The sequence below is a fragment of the Podarcis tiliguerta genome (genome assembly GCF_965153285.1).
Source record: "Podarcis tiliguerta genome assembly, chromosome: Z".
Lineage (NCBI taxonomy): Eukaryota > Metazoa > Chordata > Lepidosauria > Squamata > Lacertidae > Podarcis > Podarcis tiliguerta.
In genome coordinates this window covers 29,412,184-29,432,388 of record NC_139553.1, presented here as the reverse complement: position 1 = coordinate 29,432,388, position 20,205 = coordinate 29,412,184, and the positions used below count along the sequence as shown (strand labels likewise).

At 43.9% G+C, this 20,205-nt stretch overlaps 1 protein-coding gene across 2 annotated transcripts in view; it reads right to left on the bottom strand.

The window, feature by feature from the left end:
• LOC310669448 (connector enhancer of kinase suppressor of ras 2-like) overlaps window positions 1–19,298 on the bottom strand; it is a 314,320-nt gene extending 295,022 nt beyond the window's left edge. The window contains exon 1 of one of the 2 annotated variants that reach the window (XM_083423485.1): window positions 18,974–19,298. In XM_083423485.1, coding sequence (XP_083279611.1) covers window positions 18,974–19,040 — 67 coding nt within the window. In that variant the 5' untranslated portion in view covers window positions 19,041–19,298. The remainder of the gene's footprint in view (window positions 1–18,973) is intronic. The other variant, XM_083423484.1, reaches the window with a different exon arrangement.
• Window positions 19,299–20,205: the final 907 nt, after the last annotated feature.

Genomic DNA, 20,205 nt, shown 5'->3' with positions numbered 1-20,205 from the left:
TCTAATCACAGAGGTGATGCCAGGTGATGATCACATAGGCAAAGATTTGATTGAAGAAACACTTCACTTCTTCCTAGTAGTATTGCTATAATGGGAATTCATGTAGGTAAACAAGAGTATCCTCTGTTGACTAGTTTTCAGATTCCCATCTCTAGTCGTGGCGCAAATGAAAACAGAAGATGGAAACAGCAGGGAAAATGACTGAGCAGCAGAAAACAAGCTTGCTCCACCTTCCATGTGACAGCTCTTCTGTCACCTGGAGATGGCTGTCTTATACCCACTTAAGTTGTTGCTTAATCCTGGTTAGAAATATTTCTCAGAAAAATGGGCCAAGTCCGACCTTAAAATACTACTACTACTAGTAGTAGTAGTAGTAATGTATTATTTATACCCTGCCCATCTGGCTGGGTTTCCCCAACCATTCTGGGAGGCTCCCAATAGAATATTAAAAACACAATAAAACTTCAAACATTAAAAGCTTCCCTAAACAGGGCTGCCTTCAGATGTCTTCTAAAAGCCAGATAGTTGTTTATTTCTTTGACATCTGATGGGAGGGCATTCCACAGGGCGGGGGCCACTACCCAGAAGGCCCTCTGCTATTGAGCCATGGCAGATAAAACAGAAACAGACTACAACACCCATCATCCCTAACCACTGCCTGTGTTGCCTCATGACTGAGGGGAGTTGGGAGCCCAGCAACATCTGAAGGGCCGCAGTTTAACGTTTCAAAATCTCTTTTAAAATTTATGCTCCTGACCCAAACATTTTTTTCTTGCCTGTTTGGAATAGGGGTTGGACATGCCAGTCTGTTTCTGATTCACTTCATTTTTAATTCATTCATAATTCCATTCCATTTCTACATGAATGTGTGGCTAAAATTAATAAATACACAAATTAGTATTTAAATGCTATTTTATCAACAAAATGTGTATTTATTATTTATTTACAAAATGTATACAAGGTTTGATTGTAAAAAAAAACCTCAAAGCAGTTTACAAAAAGAATAAAAATAAAATTATCAGGGAAAAAACAGTTAGAAGAAGAAGAAGAAGAGTTTGGATTTGATATCCTGCCTTTCACTCCCTTTAAGGAGTCTCAAGGCGGCTAACATTCTCCTTTCCCTTCCTCCCCCACAACAAACACTCTGTGAAGTGAGTGGGGCTGAGAGACTTCAGAGAAGTGTGACTGGCCCAAGGTCACCCAACAGTTGCATGTGGAGGAGCGGAGGCACGAACCCGGTTCCCCAGATTACGAGACTACCGCTCTTAACCACTATACCACTACACCAAAGCAACTTTTTAAAACATTAAAAAAAAATTAAAGTCAATGATAAACTAGAAGCAGATTAAAACACACATCAACATTCTACATATCTGGGTAGGCTTGCCTGAACAAAAGTGTTTTTAGCAGGTGCCAAAAAGAATACAGTGAAGGCACATCTGCCTGGTTTCAGTATGCAGGGATATGTGTCTTTTTTAATGTACACTTTTCTAAACACATTTTATTCTAAAGCCCACATTTAAAATGTATGTTGGTAGACTTTTTGAGCCGAGAACAAAATTCAGGGAAGGGCAAAATCCAAAGGGCACTTGGATCAGCAGAGGTGTAAATTAGGCTTAAAAATGCAGGCTGAACAAACCTTGGTTTGAAGTTCCCAGAACGATTCCTGTCAGGAACCTAAAATCCTGGTCTTATTGCCATTATCAGCCTCGTGCATCCCGCCATAAACTTCCCCATTTGAATCCAAAATTAAATCTCATTTCTGTCTGTGGGATGGACTCTCCCCCATCCCTGCAAACAGATGCGCACCAGCAATTTTCTCTTAACTGCTGAAGAAAGCAGAAACCCCTAAACAAAGCAGGCAAACAAAAAATAGTTCCACGTGTCAGAAGGAGCAGTATGATGCAACTGTCACTTCTGCGTCTCTAGCTGTTAGCCTGAGAATCCTTGTCAGCATTTTGCTGGCTCTTTCAATGACACATGTTCTCAGGGGCAATTTATGCAGAGTCAAAGCTGGTTACTGATAAACATGCCACAGACTTCATTGCCTGTTGAAGTGAACAAGCTCAGATTGCTGGGTTAAAAGAATTGGTGGCCCTGCGCTATGCCATGGAAGAGTTTTTGGCACCTAATAACATACCTTCCAAAGGTTCTGGGCTTGTAGGTTGCCTTCCTAATGAAGCTGTTATGACTGCCCTAAAGCCCAGTGAACATATTCTGGGCACACAAGGCCTATTTTCTGTTATCTATTATTCCAGGACTTAGTGATGACTACAGCAGGAACTCCATTTTAACACAGCGTCATTAAACACGAGAGCAAAAGAGCTGCTTTCTGCTTGTTCTCCCTGCAGCTGTGTGGTTCTCTCAAGCAAGCAAAATGGTATGCATGCCATTTTACCAGAGATGCGGGCTTCTTTTGGAACGATGATACTTGGTTTTGGTAAGAGAACTAAGACACTTTTGCTTACCCCATGCTTCCTAGGCATGGGTCTGAGAGGATTTTCATTTGCTCCACCGCTCTCCCCACGAAAACCTGCTGTTTACTGCTGAATCGGAACAAACATAAATCCGCAGAAAACTCAATTGGTGTTTGTTCCAATTCAGTGGTAAACAGTGTGTTTTTCTGGATGAAAGTGGCGGGGCGAGTGGAATAAAACATGGGACAAGCGCAAGTTTGGATGAGTCTGAAGGCTGCTTTCCTAACCTCAGTTACCTGGGAGTAAGCCCCACTGAGTTCAATAGGATTGTTTAGATCACATTTCAATGCAACCTTCCCAAATTCAGGCTTTCCAAGCTAATAATCAGTCAGAAACACAGCTCTCCTTTGAAATTTATACTTTTCCAAATTTTGCAATGCAGTTCTCCAACCAAATAATGTGTACAAAATGGAGTATATCAGTGAAAATAACATATAAAATGCATTCTCTCAGGGTGAAATGGCTTGCAAAAATACTAGGAAAAACTGTTTATAGGATATGTACTTTAGGATAAATAGATTGCACAGTAAGCCTTTAATTCTCTGCAGATTTCCTTAGATGTAAGACTTGTTGGACACAGTGAAACAAGTAAACACACAGAGGCCTGCGTATTTTGGTTGAGCCTCATCTTTCTGGTATTGGAAGTGCAGAATGGTTAGGTCTAGGTAACAGGGAAAATGCTCTGCTTTGTTGACCAAGCAAGGGAAGAGTACTAGGCTCCTAGCAATTATAGGTCCCTGGCCTTGCTAATCCGGAGGGATCAAACAAAAGGTGTTGCTGCTGATCCTGTTTCTTTTTGAGCTTGGAGAAGACTCTGAGATTTGGGGGGAAACAAAACATAGTCCCAGCCGTACCATTAAAGTTTAATCAGTCAACCACTGAACTTCTCTTTAAGCACATCACAGCCTCAAACTCCCTCCTAATTCTCTTTTTTTAGCTTAGGAAGAGGGTGGCCATGCATCCTACATGACAGATGATAGGCCTCTCTTTGAAGGGTTGTCTGAGAACTGAGGAGCGTCTAAGAATGGGGGAGACCCAGGTTTAAATCTCCGCTGAAGCTCATTGGATGACTTTGGGTCAGCCTATCATCATTTTTGAGTGGCTGCCAATTGATTCCCTGGCCCAATTCAAAGTTCTGATTTTGGCCTATAAAGCCTTAAATGGCTCAGGACTGCAATACCTCAAGGACCACCTCTTCCCATATGAACCCACCCAGACCCTGAGATCATTCTCTGAGGCCCTTCTTCGTGTGCCTTCTTCACAAGACATCCAGAGTGTGGCAACATGACAACAGGCCTTTTCTGCAATGGCTCCCCATTTGTGGAATGCTTTTCCATGGAGGTTTGGCTGGAGCCTTCATTATATCTCTTCAACCAGGCTTTTGGCTGATTGACATTCCCCTTTAAATGTGTTGTGGGAGGGTGGGGAGATTATTGGTTTGTTTTTCTTTTTATTATATATTCTGTGTTTTTTAAATTGTAATTTTATGTTGTGAACCCGCCCTGAGATCTACAGATAAAGGCAGTATACACATTTAATAAGCAATAATGATAGTAATAGTCTGATTCAGTATCAAGACACCTTCCTATGATCCTGTCTTGTGCATTTGTATGTAGGTAACATGCACCTGATGTGGGACACAGATTGCAACTCTGCACTGTTCAGTGTTTAAAGTTCAGTGATACAGCCTATGCTTTGGATGTAGACTGTTCCAGATTCAATCCCTGTCTTCTTAATTAAAGGATCTCAGTTATTAAGGCTGGGAGAGACCTCTGTTGAGACCTTAGAGCAACTTCTCCTAACCTGGTAGCCTGCAGATATGCCGGACTGAACCTCGCATGAGCCCTGCCATTGGCCATGCTGGCTGCAGTTCATAGGAATCCGTAGGCCAACAACATCTGAAAAGCATGTTGGGAAAAGCATGCCTTGCAGCATTGCTGCTAGTCAGAATAGAAAAGCAATGGGCCTGTTAAGAAGTTAGCTTCTTAACATTCTAAAGAACTTCTTTGTGCAGTTGCTCTTTCATGTGATGCTACCACATACACCAAGACCTGATTTTTGCTCCACCCAGAGTGAAAACAGCTGCCAGGAGTGGCACATACCATGGGGGCAGAGCTGTCACGCTACTTACCTGGATGGACCTGGGCTATGTGATTGTAGTGGGAGAACTGCCAATCTAGTGCTCCCACTGCTCCACCTCTGCAGCCCCAGCCTCCTCTGCCTCTGCCCTGTCTAGGGAAGCAGCAGGTGTGCAGGTAGCAGAAGTGTGGCTGCATCCTTCCACAAGCACTGTCACTGATAGCTATAAGCATCAAGCATTAAATGATGCTTTGGAGGAATATGTTTTTTCGAGACAGTTAACAAGCCCAGCAGTGACTGCTCAACTTAAGGTTCCGGCTCCTCCTCCGAGACTCAGACTCTCCTAAAAACCCTGCCACGGAAATAACGAGGCCTAAAAATAGCTCAGGTATTGCTTGAAGATGCTGAATGCTCCTCCGTCTATGCCTGTCATAATCCTGCCAAAACATTCTCCCACCAGGTAGATGTGCTACTGTAAGGTACGGTACTGGTTATGATTCAGACACAGGTTTGGGGGAAAGCAGTGGGAGGTGGGGTAGAAGCAGCCTTGTCGACAGAAAAGCCAAGCAAAGTACTGCCTGTGCAAGATTTTCTTTGCTCTGTCTGCAGCATGGGAGGTTAATTCACCTCTGCTCACAGATGATCTCATAAGACAATGTTGATTAAGGGTCCAGGTTACAATGTTTGCGCAGAAAAAAGCTGTGGGGTTGGTCTGCCCTGGTGGAACACTGAACGTAAGAACACAAGAAGAGCCTGCTGGCTCAGGCCAATGGCCCATCAAGTCCAGCATCCTGTTCTCAGAGTGGCCAACCAGATGTTCGTGGGAAACCCTCAAGGATTTGAACAAAAAAGCACCCCTTCCTCCTGAGGTTTCCGGGAACTGGTATTCAGAAGTGTTACTGCCTCCAGCCGTAGCGGTAGAGCATAGCTACTATGGCTAGTAGCCATTGAGAGCCTCATACCCTCCAACATTTCTCCAATGAAAACAGGGACGTCCTATTCAATAACAATAATAATTTTATTATTTATACCCCACCCATCTGACTGGGTTGCCCCAGCTACTCTAGGAGGCATCCAACGTATATAAAAACATGAAACATTAAAACAACTTCCCTATACAGGGCTGCCTTCAGATGACTTCTAAAGGTTGTATCATTGGTGTCGGAGTCACATAACCCCATATCCCCCGACATTTCTCCGATGAAAATTAGGGACGTCTTAAGGAAAAGCAGGGCATTTTGGGATCAGATCTTAAAACCAGGACAGCTTCTATAAATCTGGGGCTGTCCTTGGAAATTAGGGACACTTGGAGGGTCTGCAGCCTTCTCTTCCATAGTCATTCACAACTTTCTACATTGTTTCATTTAGTCCATCACTGCCAACTCTGGCAGTTATCAGCTAGATGTCTTTCCCATCACTTATTATGTGATTCTCTAAATCAGGGACATGGGATTTGTGGCATGCCAGATGTTGGAGTCCATCAGCCCCAGCCAGTGCAGCCAATGGTCAGGGATGATGAGTTGTAGTCTAGCAATATATGGCGGGCCTTTGGGTTCCCATCTCTTCTTTAGTTGGAGATGCCAGGAATTGAAACAGGGAGGACCTGCATGAAACATACATTCTCCACCAATGAGCTACAGCCCCTATCCCCTTTCACAGGCATGAATTGACTTGTTTAACGTTCAGATATGTCTTCTTACAAGGTCTTGAGGTGTGCTACTGCAATACTTATTTTACCGTAATTGCCATCGTTCACATCACCAAATAAGAGATAAAAAGGTGGGGCAGATTTGCATGGAATTTGAATACACTATCTTATATGTATAGATGCCTGATTCAAAATAATTACTGTAATGTACACAGAAATTCAGTACATCTCACCATGATGGGAAGCAGCTAGATCACCTGTGTACCTGCGTGGTCTGCTGTCCAGGCTCTCACAGCTGATGGACAACTTCAAGGTCTCTTCTCTCCCTTCTTATGGTTTCCTGTGTTTAAGCTAGACTTGCATAGATCCTCCCCAGCTACACCCTTCACCAGACTTGCTTCACACTTTTCTTGAGTGTTTGTGCCTGGCTGAAATGTGTCCATGAACTCTGATAATGACTCTAGCTTTTCTTGATGGAGAACCGAGAGAGGTCCATGCAAGAGTGTGTGAAAACTAGCATGCTGTACAAAGGCAAAATTTGCATTTGTTGCTCCACCCACTTTTGCCTCTGGCCCCACCCATGTGGCATGTGGCTCCTGGAAGCTTGTCTAGAAGGGAATTCAGCACCCACTCTTGTTCTAGACTAGAGCAGTGCTATGCCAGTGCATTGTGGGTAATTATGGGGGGAGGAGGATAGACAGTTCATAGCCTTGCCTGCTGTCACCAGGAGCTCCCAGAGGCCTTATTTATTGTTATATTTTAGAGAAGGAGTTGCTATTTGGATTTTCAGTTTCAGGCTCAAAAATGTCCAGGCCTAGCCCTTTGGAGGTTGGGCATTACATTCAAACAGACCAACAAACCACAGGTAAAAGAAGATGGCACCTGATAAGCTGCCAGGATGGTTCAGCTCTCAGGTTCTCATTATACAGAGGTGTCACTCCCTGCTCCTATCTTAACCAGTCAACTGTGCATTCAATTTTCTTTAGTGCACATTTAAAGAATAATTATCTCAGGAGAACCGATCATGATAACCATCTCCAATTAGGAACTGCTTATCTCACTCCTAGCTACACTACCAGCATCAATATATGTTGGGCAGTGCAGCTAAGGGCTTAGATAATCATCTCCAACTGGTCTAAAACCAATATACCACTTTTATAGGTCATGGGATTACCTCCAGAGAACCTTGGGTATTGTAGTTCAGTGAGATGCTTGCTGTTAAGATATCCCTACCCATATTCTCCCCCCAAAAGCATACAATTCCCAGCATTCCCGGGGAAACGGGAATGACAATTAAGCTGTTTTAGGTCTCTCATGTGAATATGCTCTCAGTAAACAGAAATGGCACAGTGCATATGAGAGGATTAAATGTGGAAGGAACTAATAGCAGATACAAAGCCGCTTGGCGAGAATATGGTATAATGTGCTCTGGTGGAGGAAGGGGCAAATATGTCAATTTTGGTCTCTCCCAGAATCTCCTTTTTTCCAATCTTCAGTTCAGTTGTCCACAGTGGTTTGCAAGATAGAGAGATAGATAGACCTCATGAAAATTCACCAGCATTTCTCCTAATATATACCTGGGGAAGGGCCATAGCCCAGTGATAGAGCCACTGCCTTGCATGCAGAAGATCCCAGGTTCAATCCCCAGCATCTCCAGTTAACGACTCCTGTCTGAAATCATGGTGAGCCATTGGCTGTCAGTGTAGACAATACTGTACTGAGCTAGACAAACCAGCAATCTGACCTTATACTAAGGCAGCTTCCTGTGGTCCTAGGTATGCACTTTCTCCTAATATTCACTATTTTGCAGAGCATTTGTGTTCATTATTTTCACTAGTATGTGCATTTTAATGCAAACTCTACCCCAGCTTCGCCATTTTTGTACACATCACTGGGCTACAGAACTGCATTTGAAAATTCAGGAAAGTGCAGATTTTGGAGGGTGGCTATGTTTCAGTTTGCTTATTGATTTGGGAAGAGTGAAGCGGGTAGGTTCCCCTTTAAAATGTGAAGTGGACTGAATTTCTGCCCCATTCCTGGTCTGGCATTCCGTGGTGCATTACCATTTTTATGCACTGCGTTCTGCAAATCTCGGAGACTCCCTTTCCATGACACATTGCTACAAAGCAGGTAGTGACTTAATGAGAGGCAAAGGAGAGAGACTGAAGAAGGGATTGCCAGAAGCTGCATGAGGTGAATGTTAACAAGCCCATTCACGTCATCAGCATCTTTGCTCCCTGCTCCCATCCTTCTACCCCCCCCTTTTTTATGAACCCTATTGGAACCAGGGAATTACGTACTAAGGAAAACCCTTCTGCTGAGAACATGTAATTATTCTGGGCAAGGATCAATGCAACATGGTTAATCAATTTACCAACTGAATTTGCTTGTATTTTTCTTCTTCGTGGCTGCAGCCTGGCTGAGAAAGGAGGGGAGGCAGAATTAGGAATGAGGGTGAGAAACTGGGTTTTGCATTTGTGAAATGGGGCATTTATAGCTGAGCATTCATTATCACTGGAACCTCCAGAGCTTTTGGCAGGCAAAACACTGCTATCAATCAGCAGGACTTGGAATAAATGACTCCATATGAGGCTATTACTTTAAAAGGTGCATTTAAGAAGGAGCTGATCTTATATATTTACGTGCACACACAGCTGTTTAATCACCTTGCAGGCTGCCGAGAACCACAACTGATTTTGTTGCTGTTTAACTTGAAACGTTGTGATGTCACACACAGAACCATTCATTTATACACATATGGTGCTCTCTTGACTGCAAAAGAAACACGTCTGAAGGAAAACAAAAATTGGCTGCTCACAATTCTCAATGAAATTTTGCAACTGTGATTCTAAAATAAATGCAGCAACAACACTTATACATTTCATTTAACAATAAGCATGCCTAAAAATGTATTACTGGAAGCAGACAGGATGCTGCCACACTCTGGGTAGGGGCTGGAATTCCAGAGGTCTATTGTGGGGGATTCCCAACCCCTCCCTGCAACAAATAATGGTTTCAGAAGAAGGGTTGTCCTCAGAACTGCTGCAATGGCTGCAAGAATTTCCCTTCTGTGATTGCTCTGATATTGCTGATTATCAGACCCCTCCACCACCACGCCAGCTGAAGCTATTTGCATTTTGAAAAATCTGCATCTGAGATACAAAGATCCATATAACTCTGTGCCTGATTTGGCCCTGATTTTCCAGTGGTTTCAGTTTAAAACATTGTTTAATAGTTAGCTGTCATTTTATTCTGCAGTATTTCACTTCAAGTGCTACTTGATGGCAAAGAACATTTTTTTTGGGGGGGGGGCGCAGTTACCATCTGTGTGCATGTATTTATATAGATATAAAAATGCGATGAGCATAGGAAGCTGCCTTATACCGAGCCAGACTCTTGGTCCATCTAGCTCTTTGCTGCCTGCACAGGCTGACAGCAGCTCTCTTGGGTTTGAGGCAGAGGGCTTACCTGGAGATGCCAGTCACTGGCCCTGTGACTTTCTCCATGAAAAGCAGAGACTCTGCCATTGTGCTATGGCCCTTCCGAGAAAATTTATGGTTTTGCTGAATAGAGGTGCAAAACCTTGTGGAACAGTTACTATCTGCAGCACATAGCTAAACTAGGGAGCTCACTCCCACAGGGGGCCGTGATGGTCACATGGTTTCAGCAGATTCATGGAGGAGAAGACTATTGGTGGCTATTAGCCATGATGCCTATGTGCTGCCTCCATAGAGGCAGTAATGCTTCTGGATACCAGTTGCTGGAAACTTCAGGTGGGAACACAACAGCTTTAGGGCTTCCCACAGGCACCTGGGAAGAGGATGCTGGACTAGATGGACCCAGCAGGCTCAAGTTCTTATGCTATGTTCTTCACGAGGTTGCACGGCAAACAGGGATTTCTCTCTAAGCTAAAATGCCAGCATACTCCCTCAAGCTGCACAGTGGGAATTGGGAAATTGCAGATTGTTAGACTATAACTCCTCGACCCCCTCGGGGGCAGATGGAACATCAAAGTGCACTTTGCCATCTCACATGATCAGCAAATGCAATAGAACAGCTGCAGAATATATCTTAAGAACCTAGGAAACACTGTGCTGGCCCATCTAGTTCAGAATTCTATTCTCACCATGGGCAACCAGAGGCCTCTGGGGAGCCCCAAAGCAGAACCCGATCACAACAGCACCCTTAGCAAATGACAGTTCACTGAATTTCAATTTGCATGCTTTTGTGGGAGGTATGAATCAGGCCCCATCTGCCCCATCTGCTTAAACCAGTACAGTGGTACCTTGGTTATCGAACGGCTTGACTCCTGAACAAATCGGCTCCCGAACGCTGCAAACCGGAAGTGACTGTTCCAGTTTGTGAACATTTTTCAGAAGCCGAACCTACAGAGAGAGCCAGTGTGGTGTAGTGGTTAAGAGCGGTGGACTCGTAATCTGGGGAACCGGGTTCGCGTCTCCGCTCCTCCACATGCAGCTGCCGGGTGACCTTGGGCCAGTCACACTTCTTTGAAGTCTCTCAGCCTCACTCACCTCACAGAGTGTTTGTTGTGGGGGAGGAAGGGAAAGGAGATTGTGAGCCGCTTTGAGACTCCTTAGGGTAGGGATAAAGCGGGATATCAAATCCAAACTCTTCTTCTTCAGTGCGGCTTCTGCTTGAGTGTAGGAAGCTCCTGCAACCAATCGGAAGCCACGCCTTGGTTTTCGAATGGTTTTGGGAGTTGAACGGACTCCCGGAATGGATTAAGTTCGAGAACCAAGGTACCACTGTATCTTATCACTGTTACAGTCTTGTCTTCCCCCAAATAATCATAGTAATTGTAGTTTGCTAAGGGTGTTGTGAGTTGTTACAATACACCTGTTCCCCTTACATATAGAGCGTATTTTTCGCTCTATAGGACGCACTTGGAGCTCCGCACGCCCCAAGCTTCGGGATTGGTGCAGCGCTCCGCTAGCCGTGGAAGAGCCGCACAAAGCCGCACGGCTCTCCCATGGCTAGCGGAGACCTTGCCGGCACCCAGAAGCTTGGGGCGCGCTGAGCTCCGCACGCCCCAAGCTTCAGGATTAGTGCAGCGCACCTGGGGGGGGGGATAATTTTTTCCCTTTATTTCCCCCCCCAAAAAAAAAACTAGGTGCGTCCTAAGGGCCGGTGCGCCCTATGGTGCGAAAAATACGGTAGTCAAAACCCCCAGCGTGGTTTAACTAACCAGGGATTGTTCTGTGAGGGGACTAGCAGTCTCCTCCTAACAACTCTTGCCACCCATAACAAACTACAGTTCCCAGGATTCTTTGGGGGAAAGCCATGACTATTTAAAGTAGAACACTGCTTTAAATGTACAGTGCAGATGGGGTCTTAATCAGCATCCCTTGGAAGCTGAACATGCTCAAGTCGTCATTGCTGCTTTGGGGTTCTTGCCCTCTCCCCTTTTTAGGGATCAGTTTTGTACTTCTTCTAACCCCAGGGTCCCCTGTACCTACCTCCTGTGCAAGTCACAACCACTCCTGCAAGTGCACCTGCTGAAACTTCCCCATCATTTTGCTTGCTCTGTGCATACAAAGACACATACAGTAGTACAAAGCTATTTGGAATCTCAGAAACAAGTTGTATAGAACTAGCATTAAAAAAAACAACAATTTCTCAAAGTACAGTGGTACTTCGGGTTAAGAACTTAATTCATTCTGGAGGTCCGTTCTTAACCTGAAGCTGTTCTTAACCTGAGGTACCACGTTAGCTAATGGGGCCTCCTGCTGCCACTGCGCCACCGCTGCATGATTTCTGTTCTCATCCTAAAGCAAAGTTCTTAACCCAAGGTACTATTTCTGGGTTGTTGGAGTCTGTAACCTGAAGTGTCTGTAACTTGAGGTACCACTGTATCTCACAAGCTTTGCAGGGCATCTGCAATGTGGAAATCAGAGGGTGTTTGTAAGACATATATAAGGGGGGTGCATGTGCCCTATTTGTTGATTCTCAGATGCCCAGGGAATCAAAAGGAAAATAGAAAGAATACTCTATTGAGTGGCCATGGGGCTCAAACCAGGAGTCTTATGTATGACACACTGGTTATGAGAACATATTAAGTTGCCTTTTACTGTCAAACCCTTGGCCAACCTGATCTACTCTTTCTAGCAGTGGGTGTCCAGGAAGTCAAGCTCAGGTCTAAATTATAGTAACCATTTCTAACTTGGCATCTGTACATTTTAATTCAAATCAGTTCAGTTCAATTCAATTTATCTACTGCCCATTGGTGTGTATACATATCAATTAGTACATGCAGATTTTATGCAAATATGTGTCCTCTCATGTGTGTGTGTGTTTGTGCAATGCATTTAAAAAAAAAATTGTGGGCAGGGGTATGATGCAAAGATGGGCAATCTAGGTTGCCCTTTGTGCCTCTGAGGAGCCAGACCACCCACCATGCTCCTGCTCATTGCTATTGTCTTCTTCAGTGCTTCTGTTGCTCTATGGGAGGCCTGAAGATTTGAGAAGGTGTGTGTGTGTGTGTGTAAAATGAATATGCAATACATTTAGCTGCCAACTCTTGCCAGTTCCTGCCCTGGAATAGGCTTATATGTGAACATTAATGATCTCCCGCAAGTTCCAAAGATCTCAGAAGCCCACTCTGAAGAAATTTGGAGCAGGCCTTTTAGGGTGGCTACCTCTGTTCTTTGGAATAGCTTTCTTGCCGGGATACAGCAGGTGCACACTGTCTGCGCTTTCCCGAAACAACTGAAGGCAATTTCCCCCACCCAACAGGTTTTCGCAGCCGGATATCAAGTCTTTGCTATGAGTGTCTATTTTGCATTGCTTTAGCTTTGTTTTAAATGTATCAGCTGTTTTTGGGTGTGTGGGTGTGTGTTTTAACTGTTGTTGTTTTGCCATTTTTAATTGTGTATCACCTTGAAGCAATTGTGTGAATGGTAATTAATAAATTGATGATGATGATGATGCTAACATCTCTTATTTTTTAATACAGCATGGTGATTCTGCAGCCACCTTGTCATGGAATCCACACCCACCTCTGTCCTGTGATTGGTGAAATCCCTTGTTTATGTCACATTGCATCTCAGTTTGTTTGCTTGTTTATTCATTTATTGCATTTATATCCCACCTTCTCTCCCAAAGATGCACAGGGCAGCGGCAAACACACCAGCAATAAGATAACAAAATAATAATGAAACAACTTATCCCAAACCAACCAAACACAATCACATACTTGCACAGATAATACTTTCAAGGTGCTAGGAACAGAAATGTTCAATCATCGAATGACTGGGAAAACAGCACTGGTTTAAAATTCTTCCTGAAAGAGGGGTGGGGAGATGCAATTCACAAGGGAGGGCATCCCACAAATGGGGAACCGCCACTTTAAAACCCTTTTCGTAGGTCAGGGCCAACTGGGCAGCACTTGGTGACACCACCACCAACAAGGACTTTCTGCTGATCATAGGGTCTGAGATGGTTGATATTGGAGAACATGCTTTTGGGGATACTTCGATCCCAGGGGTTTGTTAGTACTTACACCTTGAATTGGACCCAGCAGGCCACTGGCAGCCAATGCAAAGCTTTCTGGACTGGTGACACATGGTCGCATCAAGCTGCCCCAGGTTCAGAGTCTTAACTTTTCAAGACTTTGAATGACAAATTAGAGTCGGAGCAGGGGTCAGCAAACTTTTTCAGCAGGGGGCCGGTCCACTGTACCTCAGACCTTGTGGGGGGCCAGACTATATTTTGAAAAATAAATAAATGAACAAATTCCTATGCCCCACAAATAACCCAGAGATGCATTTTAAATAAAAGGACACATTCTACTCATGTGAAAACACCAGGCAGGCCCCACAAATAACATAGAGATGCATTTTAAATAAAAGGACACATTCTACTCATGTAAAAACACGCTGATTCCCGGACCGTCCGTGGGCCGGATTCAGAAGGCTATTGGGCTGGATCTGGCCCCCGGGCCTTAGGTTGCCTACCTATGGATTAGACTTATAAGCTGAACAAAGCTTGAACTGCTCACTGGACTAGGATTCAAAGAGATAAGGAAAATTCAAAGATGGGTCTCTACTATAAGTAGAATGCACTGCAAGGAGACATAAATTTTGGAAATCTGAATGAGTTCACACTAGTTAATTCTAACCTGAATGAAGTCTCAACAGAGAGAAACAAGGAAGCCTCATCATTTGACTATCTGAGCAGGTTTGCAAAATGTAGAAGTTGAATTAGTTGCAGGGGGCGGGGTGCAACTGTCAGAGGTCCTGTACCTTTACCTTTTTTACCTTACCACCACCACCACTTTGCTCTATAAGCCATTGACCCCTCAGAGGTGCACGCAATACTAGTGGACATGGATTGACAACTTTCCTTTCTCTCTTCCACTAGCCCTGTTTTCCATGCCTTTTAACAGCAGCCATACACACAGGCATTTTATTTATGTTGGCAATTATCTATTATCCTACCTTTCCACTCCAGAGCAAAATGCTCAGGGCAGCTAACACCATAAATTTAAAAGCAATATATACAATACAGCAGTTTTAAAAAAACACAATGAAAGATACAGCAGTAAATTAAAAAAAGCAAACAAACTTACACTGAGGAGGAACATTGTAAGCTGCCTTAATACCAGGACAGACCACTTGTCTCTCTAGCCCAGTGTTGTCTACTGCAATGCTCTTCTACGTTGGGTCCCCAGATGTTGTTGGAGTGCAACTTCCATCATCCCTTACCCTTGGCTAAACTGGCTGGGAATGATGGGAGTTGTAGTTCAGCAACACCTGGAGATGCAAGGAGATACATTTCCACCCCCTGCCACTGGCTTCTTTTTTAAACTGGATATGCTGAATAGATGCTCAGTTCCTCATTTTTCCTGCATTTAGCTCAGTTCTCTAAAATTCCACATCAGTGTGTGTGTGTGTGTGTGTGTGTGTGTTATGAAAGTAAACCAGCATTTTAGGGCAAATTTATTCTAAGATGTGCATTTTTGTGTGCAGTTTTACCTAATATGCACACTTTTGCAAATGTATAATGGATTTTAAATGCTAGTTCCTCCAATATGTACATTTTGTTGCACACTTTACCTGAGTATACGGATTGTTCTACACATTGCTTGGTGGAAGAACTGGAGTGCAAAACTCAGAAAAGTGCAAATTTCTAATGATGGATGTTTCGGTTTGGGAACTAGGTAAGTTCATACTGAAATGAGAACAGAATCCGATTTCTCCCCTGTCCCTCCATTCTGCCAGGCAAAGCAGGTGTTCTGCAAGTAAGCTATCCTGAAAGGAGCAAAGGGGGTGTGGGGTGGTGGGATCTGGTTGAAAGCCTTCTGAAACAGAAGAGTCAACAGATACCCATGGGAAGCCTATAAAGAAGAAGCTAAAATGATTTCCCAGAACAAGGACATCCTGGGTGTTGCATCAAAGAAACTCCCATAGAGGAGTGCCATGTCAAACCTGAATCCTAAATACTGTTAAGACTCATTTGCTTCCTTGGAGTAGGATTGCAATTGAGAAAAACAAATGTGTGCATCTGCACTGAGCTCCATAGAATATTCACCAGTTTTGATTTTCAGAAAACTAGCAATTTTGGCAGAGTAGCACCCCCCCCCCCGCCTGCAAACAAGGCTCAGATTCTGCAAATATTTACACTTTTCTGAGTACTATTTGGCTGCTGCTGCTGCTTCCTCTTCCTTCCTTCCTGAGTCATATGGGTGATGCCCCCAATCTGGAATCGCATAGTAAATGGGAAGTTATTGTGATGCTGTGTCTTAACATAGTGGTGGCATTGCCAGACACCTCTAAATAAAGTCAGGCAGGTCAGCACAACCAATCAGTTTTGGCTACAAGACAATGCTACTGAGGGCGATTTTTGAGCCTCATGCAAAATATGATAAGCAGCTTCAGCTCTGCCCTAATTTGGGCAAGTCCTCAAGTGGCCACACTTAACATTTTAGCTGCAAGATAATATTTAATGAACCTTTTTCTCTTGTTTGGCTGCATAGCTCATGCTATTATATCTGTTCATTGGTATGGAGCAAATGCTAAAGGAAAAATCTAATCCTTTGTTGGTAGCAAGAGCAATAGGGGGCTTTTGTGTGTGTAAATGAAGCCTACATGTCTGTGTGCACTCAGAAAGCCCCCTACTGAAGGAAAGTCCTGTCTGCTGCTACACACGCTCCAGTTTCATCACGCAAAATTTCATTTTGAAATAATAGCCCATAATGCTGAAAGAAATCCCCTTGCATTTGTTATATCACGATGTGCAAAGAGATAAAGACACAGAAGATATATAAGCGCACCATAGCATGTTTTAGCAAGCAACTTAGGGTGAAACTTGATGCAATGGTGGCAGACCCATGTGTTAAAACTGGTAAACTGCTAAATTTTTATGAAGTGGTGGGGAAGGGGGCTATTTAATCCTTACTTACACAAGCACACATACACACACACACACAGAGAGAGAGAGAGAGAGAGAGAGAGAGAATTCCCCCTACACACTTTTTTCCTGCTGCAACTTTGACTCGGAGAATAGGGGGAGCAGGTTTGGAGCTGGAAGGAAAAGAGTTGACAGGCAGGATCTCAGCACCCTCCTGCACAGCATTTTTCACCCCCAAATTCCTCTTGCATCACATAAATTTGGCACAATTTGCATCCAAACACAGGGACTCTGCTATCATAATCATACTTTTAATCATAATTTTAATCATAGTTTGTCTGATTAAATCCTAAGTGCTTGGGATAAGTAAGAGTTGTGTCCTTATTTGTCATTCCAAAAAACTGCTTGCACACATAGAGGATGAGAAAAGTGCTCATTCCACTGGTGGTGGATTTTCTTTCTCAGCTATGTTGTAAATATAAAACCAAGATCTATCTAGAATCCAGCAACAAGTACCATTATTAATTTTTTATTTATTTATTTATTTAGAAAACCATGCCTCCAGTAGTGTTGTGACCCATTCCATCATATCACCTGCGTTTTGGAAATGTAACATTTTCACTACACCCACAAACCCTTTGAATACAGTAACAAAGCTAAACAGTAGGATTCTTCCCTCTTAGACACCAGTGCTCTATTTTAATGGTGTCCCAAGACCTTGTTAATTTCAAGACTTTTCCTGGCTTAGCCATATTGGAATAATGAGGGTCAAGAAATGGATTCTTGAGAAGCCACGTTTTTGGATTCTCCAGATGTTACCCACCCATACAAGGGCTTATGTTGAGGGTACAAGTGTGTAACAGCACAGCACATACTATCTTGCTGGCAAGAAGAGTTGCACAAAACTGTTGTGTGTCTGAATAGTGGCAGTTTTGCAGAGTAGAAGCAGGGAGTACATTCCACCCAACTCAAAAATTGTCCCTATGCATAACCATGTAGAATTATGTCATGAAATATAAACAGTTTTGGACTCCAACTTGGGCCATATATTGAACTGAATTATATTGTGTATCATATTTTGTACATCTCTTTTGGAGATCAGGGCTATATTAATTGCATACAAATCAGTGTCTAGTTTAATAGTAAAGGAATTTTAAAAGGAAAAGGTGATGGCCCTTCAGTATAATACTATATGCAGATATGCACACATATATATACACACACACACAGCAATATAATGAAGGCCTGTGTATTTCATATGCATATATAAATAGAAGTATATTGCTTGTTACCGTGTGTCCCTACATCACAAAGAAAATGTTTCACCAGAGTTCATTTTGTAAAGCAGAAAATGTACGTACTTAGCTTGCTCCTTAAGACCAGCCCTTTCTCGCAATGTAGGTCTCCACAGATACATACTATTGCTTGCACCCCCCTCCTTACTCAGGAAAAAAGAAACAAGATTCATTGTGTTCAGAAAAGTACTTCAGTGCCTCCTGTCCAAATTAATGCCCACTGATACCATAGGCTGAGTTTCCAGATAGAAAACATGGGTTTGGTATGGTGGTAGTGACTACACAATGCATGGTGTGGGTGCGTGTGTGTGGAATCCGTAATTCCTGCCAAGTTATCCTGAAGAGTTTCTCCTGCAAGGTTGTTCTCAGGTGTCCCTTGCTGCTCCCTCGTTGTACTCTCCATATATGGCAGGGGCTGCACTGTCCACAGTGCTGGGGCGGGTTGTGGGGAGATTGTCACGGAGGATGCATGACACAAAATACAGAGAAGCTACAAGCAAAGCTGGGGAGCCCAGACTCTAAGCAACCTGTACATGGCTCAGGAATCAAGGGTGTCATCCTCCCATCACTAGCTATATGCTTGAATCCACACACACACACATGCATACTAGTGCTGCAACCTACTGCATCAAATCACCTGTTCCGAACACATCAGAGATAATCAGGGCATTTTTTAAAGACAGCCAGGCATAAGATCATTACACTGTGCAATGGCTAAATGGGGAGAGGGAGGTGTCTTCTGCTTCTTAGAGCACGGGCACATTCTACAGTCCCGCCAGGGTTTGGGCTCACACATGCAATCAGCTCTCAGCCAAGAGGTTCCAGTGGCACTTTAGCATTGGAGTGTCAAATTAAACACACACACGCACGCACACACCAACAACAGCCTGTCTCCATTCAGTCGTGCCTCTTTCTCAGTCAACTCGCTTGCATGAGACAGCATACCGATCTTCAAAACTGAGAGAACTCTGCACATTGGAAGGAGCAGGGGCTGGGATCACAACAATGCATCATGCCTAAAGCGCAGGTTATGAAAGGCCAGCGGGGAGAGGAGAGAGAGAGAGAGAGAGAGAGAGAGAGAGATTGCAATATAGAAATACTCTTACCTTTCATCCAATCCACTACTTGTTTGGGCATCCACTTGCTAATAGGTTCCATAACGAGGGCCATCATCAGACCACTTTATCGTTCACACGAGGAGGAGGAGGGAAAATATTGAGAAAAAGAGGAATGGGAAGCAGGAAAGGAAAAAAGAGAGAGGGGTGGGTGGGTGTGAGGGAAATGAAACGGATCTCTCAGAGCATGGCTAGAGGAGAAAGCGGGAGGATTTCACGATGCAGTCCAAAGATGAGCTGACGCTTTGTCCCTCCAGCTTTTTCCTGCACTGATTCAGTAATGTATAAAATTACGCTGCTTGATCAGCTCTAGCACCTCCCCTGCCGCACACAGCCAGCAGCCCTCTAGAGCTCACTGAATCAGGAAATGGTGCAGTGTGTCTCTACTTACTTACGAAAAAAAGGGAGAAAAAAAAGAAAGAGGCAGACTCTACACCCAATGATCTACTTATTTAGGCTGGCACAAATATGAAATTACAGTGCACTCTTCAGCTGTTCCAGCCTCCCCTCTTTCCCCCTGCTATTCCAGCCTCTAGAGCTGGATTTTTGACTAGCTCTGGGGATCACGGATGAGAGAGGAGAGGGAGGGAGGGAAGGAGGGAAGACAAGGGGTGGGAGGGTGGGAGAAGACGAATGCAAAGATAACGATATTGCTAGCTGGAACTTGATAGCGGATTGTCTCTGTTCAGCGGCAAAAGATGCTGACTGTCACTGAAGAATTAAAAGAAAGCATGATAGCGTGTGGCAGCTGGCAGCAAAAAAATAAAAGCTGAGCATCTTCATATACACAAATGCAGGATGTCACCACCGGCATCTATAATCATGTAATTCAAAGCGTCACATGCAGGAGCGGGACTGAGAGCCGTACCAAGGTAGCCCTTGTCCATCTCAGATTACCCCTCTCAGTGTTCGGAGACCCCAGTGCCCTTTTCTCATTTCTGTGCCTCGTTTATGGCAAAAGAACAGCATCACCTCATGAATCCTCTTCTACACTGTCATTGGCCACAGGCTGCAATATAAGAAGTCCAAGGTAGTGCATGGTTTATTTATTTTTTAAGTCTCCAGCATTTAATTCCTTCTGAAATTCACTGGAGATTTTACACACACACACACACACACACACACACACACACACCCTGCAGAAGCTAAACTTCTTCTGCTTGGAAGAGGGGTTATTATAACATGAGAAGAAGGGTTTGCAGTGGATTCATTGCTCAAGTAGG